This window comes from Taurulus bubalis (assembly GCF_910589615.1).
Source record: "Taurulus bubalis genome assembly, chromosome: 21".
In the NCBI taxonomy this organism is placed as follows: Eukaryota; Metazoa; Chordata; class Actinopteri; order Perciformes; family Cottidae; genus Taurulus; species Taurulus bubalis.
Window position 1 is genome coordinate 7,685,958 of NC_136609.1, and position 19,513 is coordinate 7,705,470.

General features: G+C 42.8%; 1 protein-coding gene across 1 annotated transcript in view; it reads right to left on the reverse strand.

Annotated features, from left to right (window-relative positions):
* Positions 1-438: 438 nt before the first annotated feature.
* The window catches only part of LOC306752885 (gamma-aminobutyric acid receptor subunit gamma-3-like), a gene marked incomplete at its 3' end in the record, with an annotated part of 70,553 nt that continues 51,478 nt past the window's right edge, over positions 439-19,513 (reverse strand). The window contains exons 7-10 of the mRNA XM_079236714.1: positions 16,516-16,653; positions 9,773-9,925; positions 2,435-2,631; positions 439-720 (exon numbers count right to left, since the gene is read on the reverse strand). Of these exons, the coding sequence (XP_079092840.1) occupies positions 439-720; positions 2,435-2,631; positions 9,773-9,925; positions 16,516-16,653 (770 nt within the window). The remainder of the gene's footprint in view (positions 721-2,434; positions 2,632-9,772; positions 9,926-16,515; positions 16,654-19,513) is intronic.

A 19,513-nucleotide genomic window follows, 5' to 3' on the forward strand; every position in this document is an offset into this window, starting at 1 on the left:
AAGAATAGACGGCTCGGCGTGTGGCGTTGTGACGGATGATGTAATAAAGATAATGGAGGGAACTCTGGAGCCGGGTCTCTCGGTGCCGCACCCTGTCTGAAGAAGGCACTATGGGTGCTTCGCCATCTCGATGACCAAGATTCAGCAATGCAACCCCGTCCCCAAACGTCTCTGAAGTCCCATCCGTCCGTCGTTTGGTTTCTGAGAGTCATAAACGGGACCTATCCATTCGAGTTAATGCTGGCGGCTTGTTGTTCTACTGCGGAGCGTTTTTTGGTTCCACTGCTCAAAGTACCACGGCCTCTACAGCGTGCGCCGTGGTCTTTCACGCTTCCCACAGAGCAGATCCACCTTATTTCCTCCCCCACGCTTAGTTTTGACCTTTAGATCACGAGCCGCGGCGCAAAGTGGCGGGGACTGTGGCCCACGCATCCCAGACTAGAGGTAGAGGTAGCTGACCCAGTAGACGATGTTGAAGAGCAGGAAGGAGGTGGGGAAGAAAACCCGCGAGTAGGCGTCCAGCTCGCAGATGTTGACGTGGATGCGTCCTTTCCTCCAGCCGCCCTCCTTGCACTCCTCGTAGCAGCAGAAGAAGCTCTTGCAGTCTTTCCCGTCCAGGCACTCGTACAGGCAGTTGTCGTCGTAGTCCTGCCAGAACAGGGAGTTGCCCACGGGCATCATGGACCGGGGGGCGTGGCCCATGTTGAAAGACGAGTAAGCCTGTACGGGACGACACAGAGTTGCGGTGGAGAGATTGACCGGTGACTAGTAACTAGTACACTGCAATACAAGAACAAGATTAGGGTCTGTTTGTCATTGTGGTTCATTCACGCGGCAGTCGAGAAACCGTGCCACCTCTAGTGGACTCCTCTGTGATGGTATAGTGCAAAATGGCCGGTCGATAAAGACTCAAAGCCCCGACATGGACCATCGTTCTGCTTTGCTGAAAGCCAACATTGACGTGTTGAACACAAATGTGGAGTCTCAACATGTGTCCAGATGTCACTTAGAATAGAACGACACTATTTTTTGTACTGCTGGATCGATGTTTTTCTAACAGAATAGTGATAATATACAATACTGTTAAAGATATCACAAGAATCGTTGTTATTGTTATGCTTTTTATAGACCCCGATAGTCTGAATGCTGAATAAGTCCCTCCTGAGAAAATTCATTATGTGACTTCCTCCCTGATGTTTTTAAAATCAGATTGGACGACCTAATTGGGTCAAAAAAAAAAATCGGAGCACTTTTTTTTCCCCAGTCCTCCACTCTTACAGGAAGAGTGGAAGGCGAGAGAAACAGTCTTGCGGAGTAACAGAATTGACTGAGTGGGAGGCACACGCGGGTGGCGGGAAATATGCGGCTTCCCCGCAGACCGGCTCGGCCCAAACAGCACCGAGCCAGAGAGGCAGAGGAGGGGACCGAGTGTAACGGAGCTTAATTGTTCGGGCCGAGCCGACAGTCTTTTTTAGCCGCGAGACACATTCAGCAAAAGTCCCCGACACTGGGAGGAAATAATGAAGAGGGAGGGAATCTGGAGAGGGGGAAGTGACAGCAGCAGCGGCTGACTGGGTCTTTGTAGATGTGTGCCGCCGCCATTAAAGCGTTCGCAGCAGGTGCAGCCTCCGGCACGCCTACACGGAGCGCTCGGCTCTCGCACCGGAGCGTCGCTCGAGAAGAAATGTTTTCAACTGATGGCTGCCGACACCCTATGGATTCAATGAGTCTGAGCTTCTGAAGGCACCGGTAGTCGACATCCAAATGCTCATTGTGGTTGAATTCTGGCTGGAGCTCTTTTTAATTGACGCCTTTGTGACTGTACTCAGGTGTTGAAGGCATTGTGTTGTTTTCCTTCGTCCAGACAGCCACCTCACACCCGGGGGATCAGTCCCACGGGGGACCGGGGGTCTTGACGGCCAAGGTTGCTATGACACCCGCAAACCTGCTGTCCTTAAACTAACGAGATCATTATTAATACAGCCGTGATACACATGGGCGAACATAAAACACCCAGAAAGACTACGAGTCCTTTAGCTTTGTGCTGGTTTTCTGTCTTTTTGTCTGCAGGGGTCTGTACCAACAGACATGTTCTTAAGCCTGTGGAATAAGAAGTGTAGAATAGTTCATTAAAGAGTATTTTGACGCACATGTACGCCATTTTGCAATCTTTATTAATTATGCAGATTTAAGTCGTCGTTGTTGATTTGTAGTCCTTTGATTGACTTTCAACTAGCGGTGTGAACAATCACTTCAAACAGAAGCTCATTCATCAATGCGTCCATGTTGCGACGTCACAGAGTGTTAGATAAGCGATGCTGATGAAAGATGCATGATTCTTATACAGCTGTGCTCAAAGAAGAAAATGAGCGGTGGTGGATTCTAACAAATATACAGTCGGAGCCCAGCACTCCAACATTCACCAGAGGCTTACCATTCTCTGCATCTTGGCGGGCGGTCGGCGCACGCTGTAGGAGTAGTAGTTGAGCATGGCGTACTCGATCATGGCGGCGAAGACGAACAGGAAGCAGACGGTGACAAACAAGTCCATCGCCGTCACGTAGGACACTCTGGGTAGCGAGTTCCTGGCCACTGTGCTCAGCGTGGTCATGGTCAGGACCGTGGTGATACCTAGGAGGCAACGCATGATGTATGAATATCACGGAGTGCAGAGCACTGGGGTGACCCAATCACGGCCAAGTCATGTGGGCAGAGGCCTATGAACACCATCAATAATGCACACGGGGTATTCTGGGTAGATGTTGTTGCATCGATCCTGTGCCTATTAAACCGCTGCAGCCTTTGAGTGGTGAAGTAGAATTAATCTCAGAAGTTATCTCTAAGAAGCTCCTTGTAGAGACACATCAGAATTGTGGTTTCTTTCAACATACTATGCTGTGATTGTTTGACTTCCTTGACATACATGAAATATTTCGACAGACTATACTATTCAGAGTTTTTTTTATACACAATACGCTAACTTTTCTCAACATATTATAATATGACTTTTATCCGACTTTTAGTTTAGTTTTATGGAGGTTTCATTTAAGGAGTGCGAAGGCTCATGTGACTATTTAACGGACTCTTTCTGTTCTAGTTTAAGTATTTTAAGTATCTTCTTGGCATGTTTTTGGTTTGCATTTATATTGTGTGGGATTTAGGCTTTTTGTGGTTAGTTTACTGTTAAGGAAAGAAGGCTGTAAAACTAAAGAACTCTTACTACACAAAAACTATTTAATATACGATACTCTAACTTTGTATGACTTTTAGGACTCTTCGCCACCATACTATGTATTTACTTTTTATGAATGTACTATGACTTTTATGACTTGACTTGGCAAACTATACTAGCACTGTTTTATGACCTTTATACACACCCTATTGTGGACTTAAAATAACAAACTTTTCTGATATGTCACAGATTTTTATAATACTACACTGACTCTTGACATACTGAGGCATACACATCAACTTAAATATTTATATTATTATTATTATATGAACATAAGTAAAATCATAATGTGCCATAAATACATTTCCATCTCCATGCCTCGGCACTAGTTTTGGAGACAAAGTCAAGAATGATCCTCTCTTCCATCCTGTGTCGTTCTACGGATGAGATCATCGCACGCCGACATTTGTTGCGTGTGCACAGATGTCTGCGGAGACGCCACCATTGAGAAATGCCTTTTTCAAAACTGCACGCCGACTGACATTATTACTATGTATGACATCCAATTAGAAATAATAGTCCAATTGCTTGTGTGGGTCCAGTTAGTTTTCGCAGCAGAAGTGAACCGTATCTGAACACGTGGCCTGTACTCCAGAGCAGCTCTTCAAGTGGAGGCACGTTTCACGGTGTTCACACTAATCAAACTAACTCTCTTCGGGGGTCAAGTGAGGTCCATCGGATCGTCAGTGACTCACTTTCCTACAGCAGGTGTAACGTTGTGATAGTCGCTGCTTCGATACATAACCGTCACGCTGGTAAATAACACCTTTAATTGGAGATAATTTCCGTGGTTTGTGCCGCTCATTGTGTCATCAGTGCCATTGTTTCGGATATTACTCCCCATGGAGTCTTGAAAGGAGAATATTGTGTTCGCTTGGTGGAATGAAATCAATTCTTTCAAAGAGAGATGAACCCGGTGACATTAATGCCCACTGGGGGCATCGATATCTCCTCCTGTGACACACACATCATTCTCTTCTTTCCCTCTCTCCCCTCTCTCTTCTGTTTCCCTTTCATCCTCGTCTCCCGCATGTCTTTCATGGCAGAGTATGCCACTGTTTTCGCCTGTGGTTTCCATAGAGACGAGTTGCTCCCGTCTATTTCAAGCTACCTCCTTTGGTCTAGTGCTCGTCTAGACTTTCTCTTTTTCGCCAGCTCATTAGATTTAAACGCTAAACTAGGTAAATGAAACAATCTCTGCTTCTAATCTCACCCAAAATCTTACTATCTATTCTAATCTGTACTAATTATCCTGTAAACAATGTGATCTGAAGAAAACAGCAAGTGCATTGACATTTCTTTTGTAGTACCACAAGCTAACCACCGGCTGCTCACAGTTTGCTGCTAAATCAAATCAAGGTCACGAGTTTTCTTTGTACAGTTTAATTCATTCTGAATCGTGGTGACATGATGCCATAGCAACTGTGATTTCTGTCTGAGCGGGCGATCTCAACAACACTCCCAAGTCTCACATCTACAGACGGAAAACAAGGGCCGCCACAAAGGAGTGAGAAAAGCTCCAGCGCATATGGCCCGTGCAAAGCAAATATGCTACCGAGTGCAGAATAATATCGACGGTGTGATCACAGCAATAAGAAAGCACAGATTGGTGTTTTTTGTGGGGTTTTTTAAACATGCATTTACCAAATTAGATCTCAAAGACGTGGCATTGGTCATAACACAGTGATGGGATGTTGCAACAATATGCTAACAAATATCAGATGTGGGGATATGTCCCAGTGAACCAGGTGGGGAGACTTGTAACTTTCCTGCATGATTTTTACAACAATAACCTCAGACTCAGCGTTCAGTGTTGCGTTTACAAACCTGTTTTGGCCAGTTTCAGTCCTCTGAGGCCGTCACTACTGTTTCCATCAGTATGCTCGTTTTAAGTAGCAAGAAAAAAAGATAAGAGATCACTGCAGCCCCAAAAAACAGTGAATATATATATGTTCTGACAAAGTAGGCTAATGTGAAGTTGAAATTATGCAGTGAGAGCAGTTGAAGTGGAATAAAAGTGTGTATTATTTGCAAAAGTGAGCTCCGAAAGCACATTTTCCACCACATCAACACAAAGTGAAATGCAGTGCACATCGGAGCCGACAGTCTCCTCCGCAAGAGCTTGTTTGTTTGTGGTAATTATGCTGATGTTTTCAAATTAATGTGCTCGTGATTGAGGTTAAAATGCTACACATGGCAACTGCAGTCTAATCGGATTAAAGGTGTTTCACGCACACTGCAGAGGCCGCATCTCCCAGGCATGTAATCAGTGAAACGGCCCTCGAGTCCCTTCTGACCGAGGAGACGCCACTATTCACCCAGTTATCTGATATCTAGACAAAGATAAAACACATGGCCAGAGTTTGTCTGTGGTGAAGATGCCTCATCTCTTCACAGCACAGTTTGAGGCGCTGCACTCGTCTTTAACTCACTGCCTTCTTGGTAGAACTCCCATGAGGAACATTGTCAGCTCTTACGCCCGAGCTCACCAATGACAGGCCATGTGTGTGAATGACAGCTCTCACAGGGAAACATTTTAAATGTTTTGTTCTCCCATGACATAAAATAACCTTCCTGCAAGCCAGGGACCCAATATTTGAGATGAATACATAGGAAACAAACGGGGAGTTGTTTGGGTATTGAAGCAGTTCCTTTGGTGGAAAAGAGTTCCAGTGAAAAAGGTGGATAACAGAGACTCTCCTCCCAAGAACAACTACAATCAATCAATTTAATGAGTTCTCCGTCACCCTCTTAAGCTCTACATTCTCCACTTGTTCTGGGAGGTGGTTTTATTTCCACCCCCCACATCGCTGTCAAGTTCCATCTGAGCTCCAGATATTGAGGTCTAATGGGAATCCAGCGGAGCTCTCTTACTTCCACCTCGCTGCTATCCACACGTCCTGTTGCTGAAGGCAGAGCAGGAGAGTGACAGCTCTTTGGAAATACCACCTGGAACATGTTAACAGCTTGTCATGGCACAGCGCCTTGAGGGGTTGGGTGGGGGTTGCGGCACCACCTGCCTTTTCCCTTGGACTTCAACCTCTCCGCGTTCCGACCGATCCTCCTCCCTCCTGCTGACGTTTTTTCGCCTGCCGCTCCATGCCAGAGCTTTTCACTTAACGCTCTTGTTTTGTTCCCCTCTTTTCTTCCTCTTATCTCCCCTCTCTGCCTTTCAGCCTTGGAATCGGGTCTCAGGCCGACCTGAAAACGGGGGCGATGTGCTCGAGAAGAAAGGCTAAATGACTTTCTGTTGTTGAGCTGAATGTGGATGTTTATCAGGACTGGGACAGCCTGCTTCTCTGCGCTAACTGTTTGAGGGAGATCACAAGCTTTTCACTGCCTTTGGTCATGTATCACACCGCCACCCACGTACTGTAAGCCCTGACTGTTTTTTTTATTTATTTTTTTTATTCGGTAAGCAGCCAGACAGAGACGGGCACACATTGTGAGCAGAGTGATATTATATCAAACAGCATCTGCAGCAGCTAACAGCTATAACCTCTTTTCCTATGCAGCCTGGACTAATAACAGGAAGTCAAATGTCTTCATTAATCTATTGCTCGATAAAGACTGTAGATATGTGCTGAAATACTTCAATGACATGCAATTGAAGTATTTCAGCACATATCTACAGCTGCTACAGACATAACATGCTCTGAAACGTTCATGTGAGCAGAACGAACAACACAATCTCTCATCAGCTTCATTAAAGCACGAGACCAAAAGGCTCCATCTCAGCGCATGCCAGAGTAATAACGTTAGCTTATTATTGAATTCGATATAACATGAGGCGACTCCAGTGAAGTTTTCTCTTTGGGCCTGATAACAGATCAGGACGGACTGAACTCCAATATAACTTCTTTATTACCACGGAGGCGTTCCAAATGACCTTCTGTGAAATTGTCTGACTGGCAGGCTGATGAAGAGCAGCAGGGACGGAGTGGAATTAAAGTACGTCAGTCGTGTGATGGTGACATCGGGGGTGAAGGAGGTTGAGAGGTCGTGTCGGGTTAAGTTCTTGGGTCAAGTGAGTTAATTAAGAGTCTAACCTTTAACAAGCATTGCCAAAGTGCCCGAGAGCAAGGCACTGGTCCGTTTGTGAAACCTAGGGGATGTTTTAACTTCTAATTTGTATTCCAGTTTACGCCGTTACATTGCAACCAAGCAGCCCCGTCTCCAATGTATAGTCCTACGTTGACTCGGACGGTTAAACTGCTGTATTTTAAGAGCAAAAAGAAGATAATGTGAGCAGGATTCTGTCAGATATACTATCATAACAAATATATTAAACGTGTGGGTGCAACTAATATCACGACTGGTTTGCTATATTTTAGACATCAGCTGCTCATCTTAGCCATTACACTTTAAATAAGAACCACTTAAGTGAAGTAGATTTAATTAAGGTATGGAATAATCAGCCAGTAAATTATATTATGATTATGATTATAGCCTGTGATTAAATGTCATCGAGGGCCTGAGTCATGCAACACTGTTGCGGTGGTTATCAGAAAATATAATTTGCAATCTGGCTGAATTCCAGAAGCTTTTGTGACAAATTGTGTGCGTCTACAGTCTACAAGCTTTTGTTTTTTTGCTAACGGTCTGGCTTTAGAGAGTCTGCTGGATGGTCAGATTAAAATGCCTCGACTACTACTGGATGCGTAACCATTAAACTTGGTGTAGTTATTACTGTAACTTTTTATCTGGTGTCATTATCGGGTCCAACTTTAATTTAGTCCAAAACTAATGACATTCACCTTCACTGTGTGTTTCGTGCAAATACTAAAGTTAGCACGGTGATAATGAACCACGGTAAGAGCCTACAGAGATGAATGTATTTTGTTAAAGATTTTCTTTGGGTAAGAGTCAGTGTGATTTGAGCTCGTGGGTCCTTAAACGTGCGTGCTGGCAGCTTGCAGAAACACATTAACCTTTCCTTCAGGCTGAGGAAGGTGCCCTATCTATGGAAGACCTCCTGCAGTCGTTACAGTGCCAAAGAAAGGACGTCCCAGCATCACCCGAGGACCCTGCTGACTGCTTTCCTGGACCGGCTGCAGTTGGAAGACCAAACAAACATCAGATGCCATCATCACACCCGGAGAAGCAGGGCAGCACGGTGGGATGCAATGCAAATACAGACTCTCCATTCTGGACCACGGACTACCTCACTAGGCGGCCACAGTATGTCAGAGTGGATGCACCTCAGTGAAGAGGAAATTGTGCCGGTACAGTTCCTTATTTACACCTCTGCTTCCTGCCACCTTTGTTGATTGTTCTTGCACCATGTGGCGAACAATCAATAAAGTCTCTAACAAGAGGGAGCAGGTGGTGGACTATCCCACACCCAAGGAGAGGAGGGACTCGCATTGGGGTCCCAATCAACAACAAATCGACTGGTCTCAAAACACCGATGTCCTCTTCAGGAAAGGACAGCAGACTATATACTGTATTATATTATAATCTATATTAACTAATACTATACATACTTCATCATAGTATACTATGTCATGTCACTGATTGTTGCATCATGTTTTATATTAATATTACATCTCTATGTTAATAAAGGCAAGCACTTAATACTATTATTTATTTGATAGTACACTGTTAACATACACTGCTGCTATTAATCACACTAGGTATTATTTTACCTTGCGATCTTTTGTCTTCACATTTCCCCTCACTTTAAACTAATTTGGTGTATTTTTTTTATTTTTTATCCTGTGTTAAATATTAATTATTTTGTATTTACAAATTGGATATACAGTCTATATGTTGTATATATTCTGTATAGCATACTGTCATGGACATGAACTCCAGACACTTACCTTGAGTTCCACCTTAACTAGAAGACCTCTAGCCAGCACAACATCATCATCATCCACAGGAAAGCAAATAAGATAATGGTAGACATGCAGCGGGGGAGGAAAATAATTCAAAATAAATGTCAACTCATGCAAAGAAAATAAGATTAAAACTACAACAAAGGATGAAACGATAATAAAAAACACTGATGGGACACACATCATGAACAGCTAAAAGTGACACATGCATATTCATTTCTGAATGGCTGATAAACAGAATAACACACACAGAATTATAGGTTATAGTTTTTGTTCTCTCACTCCACAACCACGTTGAGTGATGTGCAAGTATTCCAGTAATATGATTGCTTTTGTCGGTAATAACTGCGGCGACAAAGGCTGAGTTATAATATTGCAGTTACCAATCAAAAAGAGATTATTGCTTTTGCTATCAAGCGATCCAAATCTCAGATTGAATGTGAATTATCAAAAAAAGCTTTAAATCCTGCCACCAACTTCCAATTCATTTTCCACATATTAGACTCAGCCACAGCTTGAATGAGTATTATCTGGTCATGTTCCCAACACTTAAATTAAAGCAAAGTATTGGACGTCAACACTATTCCCTACCACCAATAGGTGGAAAGAAATGAGTCACTTGCTAATTTGGTGGGTGTTAAGAGGAAACACATAAATAGAAATGACAAATTCTATGAGCCCTTTCACGTTATGTTTGTACCTAAGGCCGTCCTGGCAGGCGTGGCGTCGCTCTTGATCCAGAAGGAGACCCAGGAGAGGACCACAGTCAGGATGCAGGGGATGTAGGTCTGGATGGTGAAATAGCCCATTCTTCTGCTGAGGTCAAAGTACACGCTCATCACCACATATTCACCTGCCAGGAGAGAGGAGACGGGGTACAAGAACATGTCAGACTCGTGTGTTTAACCACGCTACCGCCGTGGCTCAAGGGAGGGCAGTGTTGGCCGGCCCACCACTAAAACAGTCAAACATCTCGACAAGTATCGGATGTATTGCCATGAAAACGTGTTTCCCCTCGTGATGAATCGGCGTGATTCATTCAGCCGGCGGATCGTCCCACCCAGGAGCTTGAGGCGCCCGTGCGTGCCCAGTGCCATCAGACGCTACGACAGCATTAGAAGCAACAGACTGTCCCGTTCGCTGTGACCAGCCAGCCAAAATCACAGATGCACAATATCACACGCACACACAGCGTCTGGCACACACACGCAGGACACTCATTACTCACCCTCTCTGTTTGTTGGTTTTGATTTGCAATTATTGCACACCAAATACATATAGAATGATCTTATATTATTCTATATCTAGTATTATTATTATGATTTATCACTATATACTATGCTCATACTATACATTAGTATATTTTATATTCTGCTCTATATTATACATCTATATCATTACATTTCACCTTATATTACACTTTATAAGCCAGGCTATACTATAGTATGTTATACTATTCTGGTGTACAGTGTTTAGGTTGGTGGGATCATATTACATGTACATACATATACTATATTTTACTGCTACCACAAAGTCACTTTGCTTGAGGCGGTAGTGCACTATTATATCGTGGAGACTATGTGTACTGTTTGTATTGACGCTATGAAATTATGATTCCTAAACACGGCCCCACAGAGCTCTGAGTGAGAAGTCTGCTGTAATTTGTAAACATTTTAAGTTGCGTCTATTGCAAGGTCACCCTGCTATTTTTTAGTTACACTTTTCTTTAATCCCCCCATGAACAACACATCCTTCCCGAGGATCACTGAAGCGGCACATTGAGTAATTAAAAGGTCTGATACGTAGCTGGAGGCTCCATCACGTTGTGCTCTTAACTTGCTCATCAAAGCAGAGGCCAGAACCACATTTTACTGCACAAATGTGTTCATTTTACAGCAGATTTTGTAAGAAGACATGTCTGTGTATTGTGTAACAGAATGTAGGTGTAGCGCTTACAAAACAGCCAGGGGCCAGGGAATGACCCGAGGAACACACAAAAAAATATAAAAAAAGAGACATTTAGTGTCAGTAGAGTTTATGTGAAACCCTTTCAGAAACTTTTCTATCAAAATCATTAGAAGTGTCCAAAGTTGTACTAAGATCTAAGGTCTTGAGTAACTTTAATCAAGACTGTTTCTGTGCAGTGAAGAGCCGATAAACTTCACTGAGATGTGTCGAAGTCGTTATTTTTGGTCGTAAAAAAGACAGAAAATCATATCAGAAAAGTGTTTGACAGCTTGGAATTAGATCTATAATTGCTTAAAGTTAAATAATCTACATCAAATGGGTAAGCAGACAGACACAGACTGAAGGAGACGGGAAAGCTGGGAAAAAAACGAAATACAATGAATGTGATATAAAAGGAGCAGAGGGCAAAAAGAGAGGAAGAGGAGTGGAGAAAACAAGCAACTATACAATCCATGTGAAGGAAAAACTGGGATGGGGACGGACTTTATTCTGCTGCCTCTTTACAGGTCCGACTAATAGTAGGATGCTTTTTTCTTCCCGAGCGTGTTAATAGACAGCAGCGGGGAGACATTGAGCTCCAACACGTGGCAAACGGAAGCCATTGTTCCGTAACCTTGACAAAGTTCGACGCATCAGACGAGCGTCACTTTAAATGTTACTGAAGAATGTCGTTTGATAATCTGCCGCCACTTCCATGAAAAGGTTGTCGGATTGAATAAAACATCTGTAGAAGACCTTTTGTCCTCGGCTCGCAGCCGAGTCTCACCGCATACATCCTACATAGAACTGAAATAATCATTTTAATCACCGGCTGCAACGAAAGGAGCGCCGTTTTTAATGGCGACACTGTTGCAGAGGAGCGATGTAGCCGCTATCTGCACACTGCACATTTTCATGTTTGCCATTTATTATATTTACGTTTTTTGTAAGACCCCTTTTTTTGACGTCAAGTCACTAAACAGATAGCAGCGACTATTCAGAATGTCCCATTAAAGATTACAATATATATGATGATACATATCCACTACAAACAATGGGCTGGAAGGAGAAGGAGAGGAGCGGTTTTGATCATGGCGAGGCAGCTCTATCTAGATGACAGACTCTACTTGTTTTGAGCTTTGTGAGATATGTGCTCCAGAGTTCTGTGCCTCAAATGCATAATACAACTCACCAGGGCGTGCCGCTGTCTGGTTGGGATCGTAAATAAAGGATCTGGCCCCAGAGTGCACTGTGGGCAGTGATGGAGAGGCCACGCCCCCCTGGCCATAGCTTGTGTACATTTGAGGAATCAGCCAATCTGAGTCATCAGTCAGCTCACGAGTCTCCAGTTGTCATGTGACTGCGTGAACTGGGCCCAACAACAATCAGTCACGCTCACAGACGAGTTCATCCTACGTCAAATATCCAAACATCCCTAATGGATTGTGAGTAGTGTATGTTGTATGAAATTATACCACTGGATTGTAAATATTGATGCATTCACTAATGTTGCAGCAAGTAAAAGTGGTGTCATTTAAACGACTTTATAACAAAGCCAGGTAGCTTAATCCTTAATCCTTAATAATACAACGGCAATTATTAGTCGATTTATATTTTGTATTAATAATCTAAATCTGAAAATAAACCAGTAACTAATGTTGGCTTTCAAAATGTAGTGGAGTGGAACTTTAAAGTAGAATAAACTTAATTAAGAGCACTAGAAGCATGTCAATACATGGGTCCATTTTCTGTTATACAACTGAGAACGTGTGTGTGTGTGTGTGTGTGTGTGTGTGTACTACTTGACGATATCCCATATCTTCTACTAAAAACCACATTCCTATATTTTGTTTCATGTTGTTTGCTCAAGGGCAACTTGTTTAACAACCCTCATGCAGATAGGTCTTGAGAAAATTATTACCGTTATAGCAACGGGTAATAAAAACGTGTGGAAGGGGAAAATAGAGATAATATGTAAGGTGCATTTAATCACCTTAATCATATCGAATCTTTTCTCTAAATCCCATGGTTGCTAATACGAAAATTCTATTAAAAAAAGACCAAAGAGAGCTTTTTGTAGCCAGTTAAGGAGGAATGCTTGTAATCTGATCTTGTACTAAAAGAGCATTAATTAACTGTATATCACAAAGAGTACCACAAATTATCTGGTTAATGTCAAAGGAAATCTTAATCAGCGCACAGTATGCGCAGCATAAAATAATCACCAAAATAAAATTGTCTAGTTTTATGTTATGTACCCGTTTATGTCCAAGATGGAGTGCATGTTCTTCTAAAGCAATCCAAAGTGGGTTAAGACTGAACATAATGCAGGTTGGATTGGAAAAAACAATGTACAGATACCGAGAGGGGTTGGTTTCTCCTCTCAGGACCAAACTGCACGGTAGCAGAAGAAGTCTGCACGCTGCACAGGTTGTCTAATTTGACAGTTTAATGCGCAGAAGAAGATAAAGGTCCTTTTGCATTTGTCATTCTTGCAAATTGTGCAGGATAATAATGTTAAGCTTGCGTCAAAGACTGTATGGGGGCTATTAAAAAAAAAGTTCACTGCCAGATGGACTATCTCTAACTGTGTGCATTCGCTCTGTGCATCGGAGCAAACAAGCCCTCTGTTTACATTCTGCTAGGACAGCAACAACCCCTCTGTTTACCTCTGTCCACGCCTGCAGAATACTTATCAGAGATGCCCGCTCTACACTCTGTCAAGCCATACGGTCACGTCTACTTCCTGTTCGGAAGCAGCGAGGAATCTCTTTTTGGGGGGGAAACTGTTCCATTAATGAGCTCAAGACAACTCCGTTGAAATGTTGTCCCTGAGGCTGCTGACTTCCTCACTACACTGACACACAATGGCAGGAATGTCAAGAAGACAGCATGACGGCGTGTCTTTTTCCTGCACCAAGTTTGGAAATCTTTCCACACTTTTGTATTTGTGTAAAGTAAACTAAAGCATCACTGTGGGATGGTTATTAATGTTATGTAAAAGGTTAAGCAATGTTAGTGAGGCTTCAGGTTGAACTCATACTTTGCTTTTACGCATGTTTTTGTCTGCATGTACATGTGTAGTGATGTACTGTTTATTGTGAATGTATGTACTATATTCTGGAGGAATGCATTAGGGGCCAATTAAGTCTATTCATCCACTACTACTCATCGTCATTTTCGTTCTTACAACGTGTGCAGTTTATTACGGTGACACATTTGAAAGGATGGTTACTTGATTTCAGACAGCGCTCGGCGAAAGCAGGTCTCTCTTTTTTTGCTGACGATTGATTTTGTCGGCTGAAATGACAAGATGGACTTTTATCAGCTGTAGCGAGCCAATTAGGCAAACGCTATCTCCTTGGGTTTGTTCAAAAAGGCTTTAAAAAATAGAAAAGGAAACCGTTTTAAAAAGGGTCCTAAATATGCCCTTGGTGGCTACACTACATACACAATATTATTATTTAAACCAGAACAAGTATGGCAAGTAAAAATGTAATGTCATACTATCTCGAATAACATTGGTTGGTTGCTGGAGAGTGAACTTCCCCAACTCTTGAGCTATGACGGAGCATCTCTCGTGAACATCTTCAACTAGACAGGGTCTAGTTACAGTCGCTGAGCTACGATTGGAAAATTGATGCTCTTCTTAGTTGTTTATGTCTGCATGCCTGGACCCGTCACTTCTACCTCTGATTTGAAAGTGGTCAGCTGCAGAGGATAAAGGATGTGTGAGGAGCAGAAGGTGGAACACCAAATTGAATGTCTGTATTCGGACGAAGGTGAAGGATCGTCAGCAATTTCACGACAGATTCTCCACAACAGCATTTGGAGAATTTCCAGGCTAAAGAAAGAAAGACAGAACATCAGCATTTCTGCAATGTAACTGCAGAAAAGGGCAGAATGGGAGCTTTCGGGGAATTCGAGAAGGGGATAGTCGAACAAAGCACTGAAGTGTTTGGGATTCCGCATCGGGGCCTTTTGAAGAGGACGCCGCTGAATTGATAACGACGGAGGATTTGTGGCGGAGGTCCCCGGTGGCGCCGTGGCCGGGGATCTGTCCACTCTGTCCTCATTAAAACAGCCCCGGCTCTCGTGTGTTTATGAGGGACGGAGGGTGAAGCTGGAGAGTGAGGAGACGGAGAGAGAAGGAAATAAAGAGGAAGAGAAACGCAGCACTTTCACAGTTTGTCATGATGTAAATTAATGATAGGTATTTTTAGCCGGGGATCTAATCATCATGCGTGTGGAGCTGGAGCCGGCAAGTGAAACAGGAAAGAGAAACTAGGTAATAAATTAGAAAACTGCTAATTTCTGGAACAGCGTGAGGTAAATGTGTAGGTTTGCCGTTACTTTTGAGCATCTCAGCAGAAAATGAGCGCGGCTGTGTTTTGACGATGGAGCGGGAGTCCAGGAAAACACGTCATTGAAAAGACCATCGACGCGTCTCGGGATGCTCATCAGTCACCTTTTCTCTTTTCTAGTGTGATCAGACACAAAGATACCATTTCTCATTAGATTAAACAGGAGGCTTGATGAGTTTTCCCAATGGGTGGAACAGTTTAACCAATTTGTCGGCTTAAAAAAAAAACTAAAATATATATATATATATTTGATTTGAACACGTCGTGCATGAGTACCCAAACACTACCACGCTTTAACATTTTCAAAATGAAGCTGTACAACTAATTTCCACTGAGCTCCTTAATAATTTGATGCCACTCCTTGTTATCTCTTCCCCAACCATGCCGAGTACTCCTGTTCCTCGAATATTCATGAACGGAGGTTGGGCTCTTAGAAAGCTGAATTAGGTCACATTATGCAGACCCGAGCACCGAAGACAAAAGACCGTATGGCACAAACTAGAAGGATTATGCAACTCATATAAACAAGGTTAAGAGGGGTTAACAATCGCTGCGTCATGCTCTTTCTGCATCGCCCTCATTCACAATGCTCTGCTTATTAAGCCGTTAGAATCTGCCACGTGAAAGCATTAAAAATGGATTATAAACTTGTCCGTCCCCGTGCCAGTCGTGGGTTTAATTACGGGCACCTGTTGGAGCAACAATATTTCTCTGTGCCTCCCATACACACTTAAATTAAGTCATCAAAAAGAACACAAGGCCTAATAACCACACTGAAAGCATGGGAAAAGAGAAGGGAAGGAGTGAATAATTAAACTTCCTTTTTAATCTTGGTGATTAATGTCAGCGGAGAAACCTATTTGCCCTTGCACCCGGAGGGAATACTTATGAGCTCTGAGCTTGTAGTTTTATGATTACATTTATGGGCATTGGTGCTAATGTTAACCTGCGCAAAGCTCGGGGCCCAGAGGTAGTGGAGCAGCTCGGGAGTTGTATCTTGAAGGCTGCTAAACAGCAAGCCGGTTCCAGAAAGCTCGTCTGCGGCTGAAACGTGGGCCTTTGACCTCCGCTACGCAAAAAGACCTTAATAAAGTTTTATATTATTATCAGTCGCTGTGGACCTTTCTCCTACCTGCTGTGGTCGTGAGCACGTCTGTGGTGTTCCTGAGCCCCATGAAGTCAAACTGGTAAAGCCTCCAGTATTTCTGGTCCGAAGTCTCCACCGAGTTCCGGCTCCACTTGTATATGATCTCGTCTCGCGGGTAGCCGTCTGGAAAACGACACAGAGGGCGAGTCAAACGTGTGTAAGGAAAAGACAGACTTAGAGCGAGAGAGAGAAAGAATACAGGGACGATTAATGCAGCAATGCAGCATTCATTGTATGCATGATTTAAACCTGATTTACACAAATTCATACAGGACGTTTTCATTGGCAATTCAGTGGACTGCAGACCAACTGAGCAATTACTGAGGACTTGTTTGCTTGGAATCTGCTGTAGTGCACCCCGGGTGAACAGATATCCCGTCTCCCATGTAATTCAATATATTACTCAGTTTAAAATCTTCATTTCAGTGGAATGATTTCACCTATTTCAAGTCAATTGGTCTCAAGGCTGCTTTTGAATGAAATTATATTTTAATGGTAACCAAACTGAGCGGCCTTTACTGTGAGATACGGTCATCTTGGGTGTGAAAAAGGAAGGCTGCTTTAAGGGCAAACAAAATTAAGTTGCTTAACTTTTATTCAGAGAACTGGATACATGTTTCTAGTCTTAGATTAGAGGCGATGCATCTCTCATAGACTTCTGTGACAAAGGAGGAGCCAAGTGGCGCTCACGAGTACAATGACCCTGCTCGACCGCGTTAAAGCCAGAGCCGCTGATCCTGGACCAGCTAAACGCTATAAACGGGCAGGATTTCACATGCTGATCCTTGCTGGAGGAGGAAGCACAAGACAGCAGGCTAACCACAGTGTTCAAAAAAAGAAAGAAAAGAAGAAGCTTGGCTCATTTGACAAGTTGATGCAATTTTACAGAGAAAGAAAACAGAGTGACAGCGATAATTAGCAGGCGCAGTTGAGCCCTGTAGTGGCAACCAGACTTAATTATGTAAAACAGTCTCATTTAGCCATCGATAACCAAGAGGAGCAATCACAAACATGACTTATTTTTTTCATTCAAACACTAATATACAGTAGATGGCAAACATTATTGCAATCATATTTCTCTTGTGTGTTTGTACCATTATCTTCACTGCAAACAGCATTATCATTATGTTCCAGTGTTTCTTCATAGCTGCACAATGTTACTCATATGTCATGCCTTTAAAAGCCCCCCGAAGCAACATGCTCTTCCACAAGGACACAAACTACCCTCTTCTGGTGCTTTGCCTCCGATTCTGCCATATTACTGTGACGTGTGCGGCTCAAAACAATATCGTGTGAGCAGAGAGTGGAGGTCAAATTGAAAATTCTCCTCGTTTCTTGCGTTGGGAAATGTATGCCATAGTGATACTGCAGCTATTATGGACAATAATTTGTTTCCCAGCTTTTTCAACAAGCCTACAAAGCTATGATTATTTACCTTTTTGCTATTTAAATATTATCTGTATATCTGTTCCGTGACAATATTTGGGGAACAACTTTTTTTAAAAGGTGCATTTCTGGACTGCCCAGACTAGAATTTACCTCATGAGGATAATTCTGATATCGAGCTCATCTCATTGCCTCAAATGTGGAAACCATGCTTATCTACCTATAGTACGCATGCATATGGGTGTGCAGGCTTTGTCTGGAATTACACTACAGTGTGTTTGGTGAAGATAACTTATTGTAAAGAGAAGGGAAAGAAAACAGCTGCCTCTAAGCACAATGTTCCCCTATTTTTGCAGAGCAAGTCTTTTCTAACAACCACACCTGTACCGAAGGTCAGGAACAGTTTATTTCCAACGTCAGCTGCTTTGGGACTTTGTTTAAACCGTGAGCCTTCAGGATTCTTTCCCTTGTTCTTTACACAGACACCAAACACTTTAACGGTGGGCCATTTTTCGATGAGGTTTTTGCAAAATGAAAAGTTGTGTGGAACATTAAAATCAGACTGAAAGCTCCCCATGATTGACCATTCAAGACCTCCTGTGTGGGCTTCAAATAACACAACGAGCCCCGTGGCAGCTAGGATGGAGGTCCTCAGCTTTTTGGACTGACAGAACTGCTGATTACATCTTTAAATGCATGACCCGCCCGCTTCAACAGCACCGAGCGGTGGTTATTTCTGCAATTTGTGTTGGGAAGTGATCACTTTGCAACTGCTGCAACAGCCATTTTGTGTTTATAAAATGTATGTTTTAAGAGACATGAGACCTTTCCTCTGAAGCGTCACGTGAAGCGACGTCGGTTTCTGATGACTGCGGCCGACTGCCAGCTGATCACAGCTGATCAGCTGGCAGTCGCTTTAACAGCTGACAGAGTTTTGTCTGGAGAGTTTTTAGCGAACATTCCAATAAAAATGCACTTAAAATATTGATAACAATTATCGTATGTTTTCAGTTGATTTAATGGTGTTAAACTACAATTTATATTAATAAAGAAAAAGTTATCATGTCAGAGTGGAGATGTTTTATCTGTCGTCTGTTACCGTTTAATAAACTGCATTGAGTATTTATATACTGTGATGTGTCCTGCTTATACGCGCAGGATCCATTTCTACCGGCGGAATGCGTCTTATTTTTATTTATTTATTATTTACGTCGGTATGTTTTGACATTCTGATTGTGACATCATTATAAAATAACCCACAATATAAATATGTTTTCTCTTCATTACGTGTTGTAAACAAGTGTTTCCTCTCTCTGATTTTAATGACCTACATAATAAAAGTTATTGAGGGAAACAACAGTTCAAATCTTTGAAGACAGTTGTTTGAGGTCCTTTTATTGTTCAGACCTACAATGAACATATTTTAACCAGATGGTGAATAAGAAAACAGATCTAATATATAACGAGTTACATATTAGCTGCAGCGTTCAATCACATAACAGATGAACAGTGAGGGGGCGTGTTCAGAGTTAAAACACTTCCTGGAAAACTGCTCTCAGGGCTCCTCGATCATGGCTCCTCCGATTTCCCTCCTCGC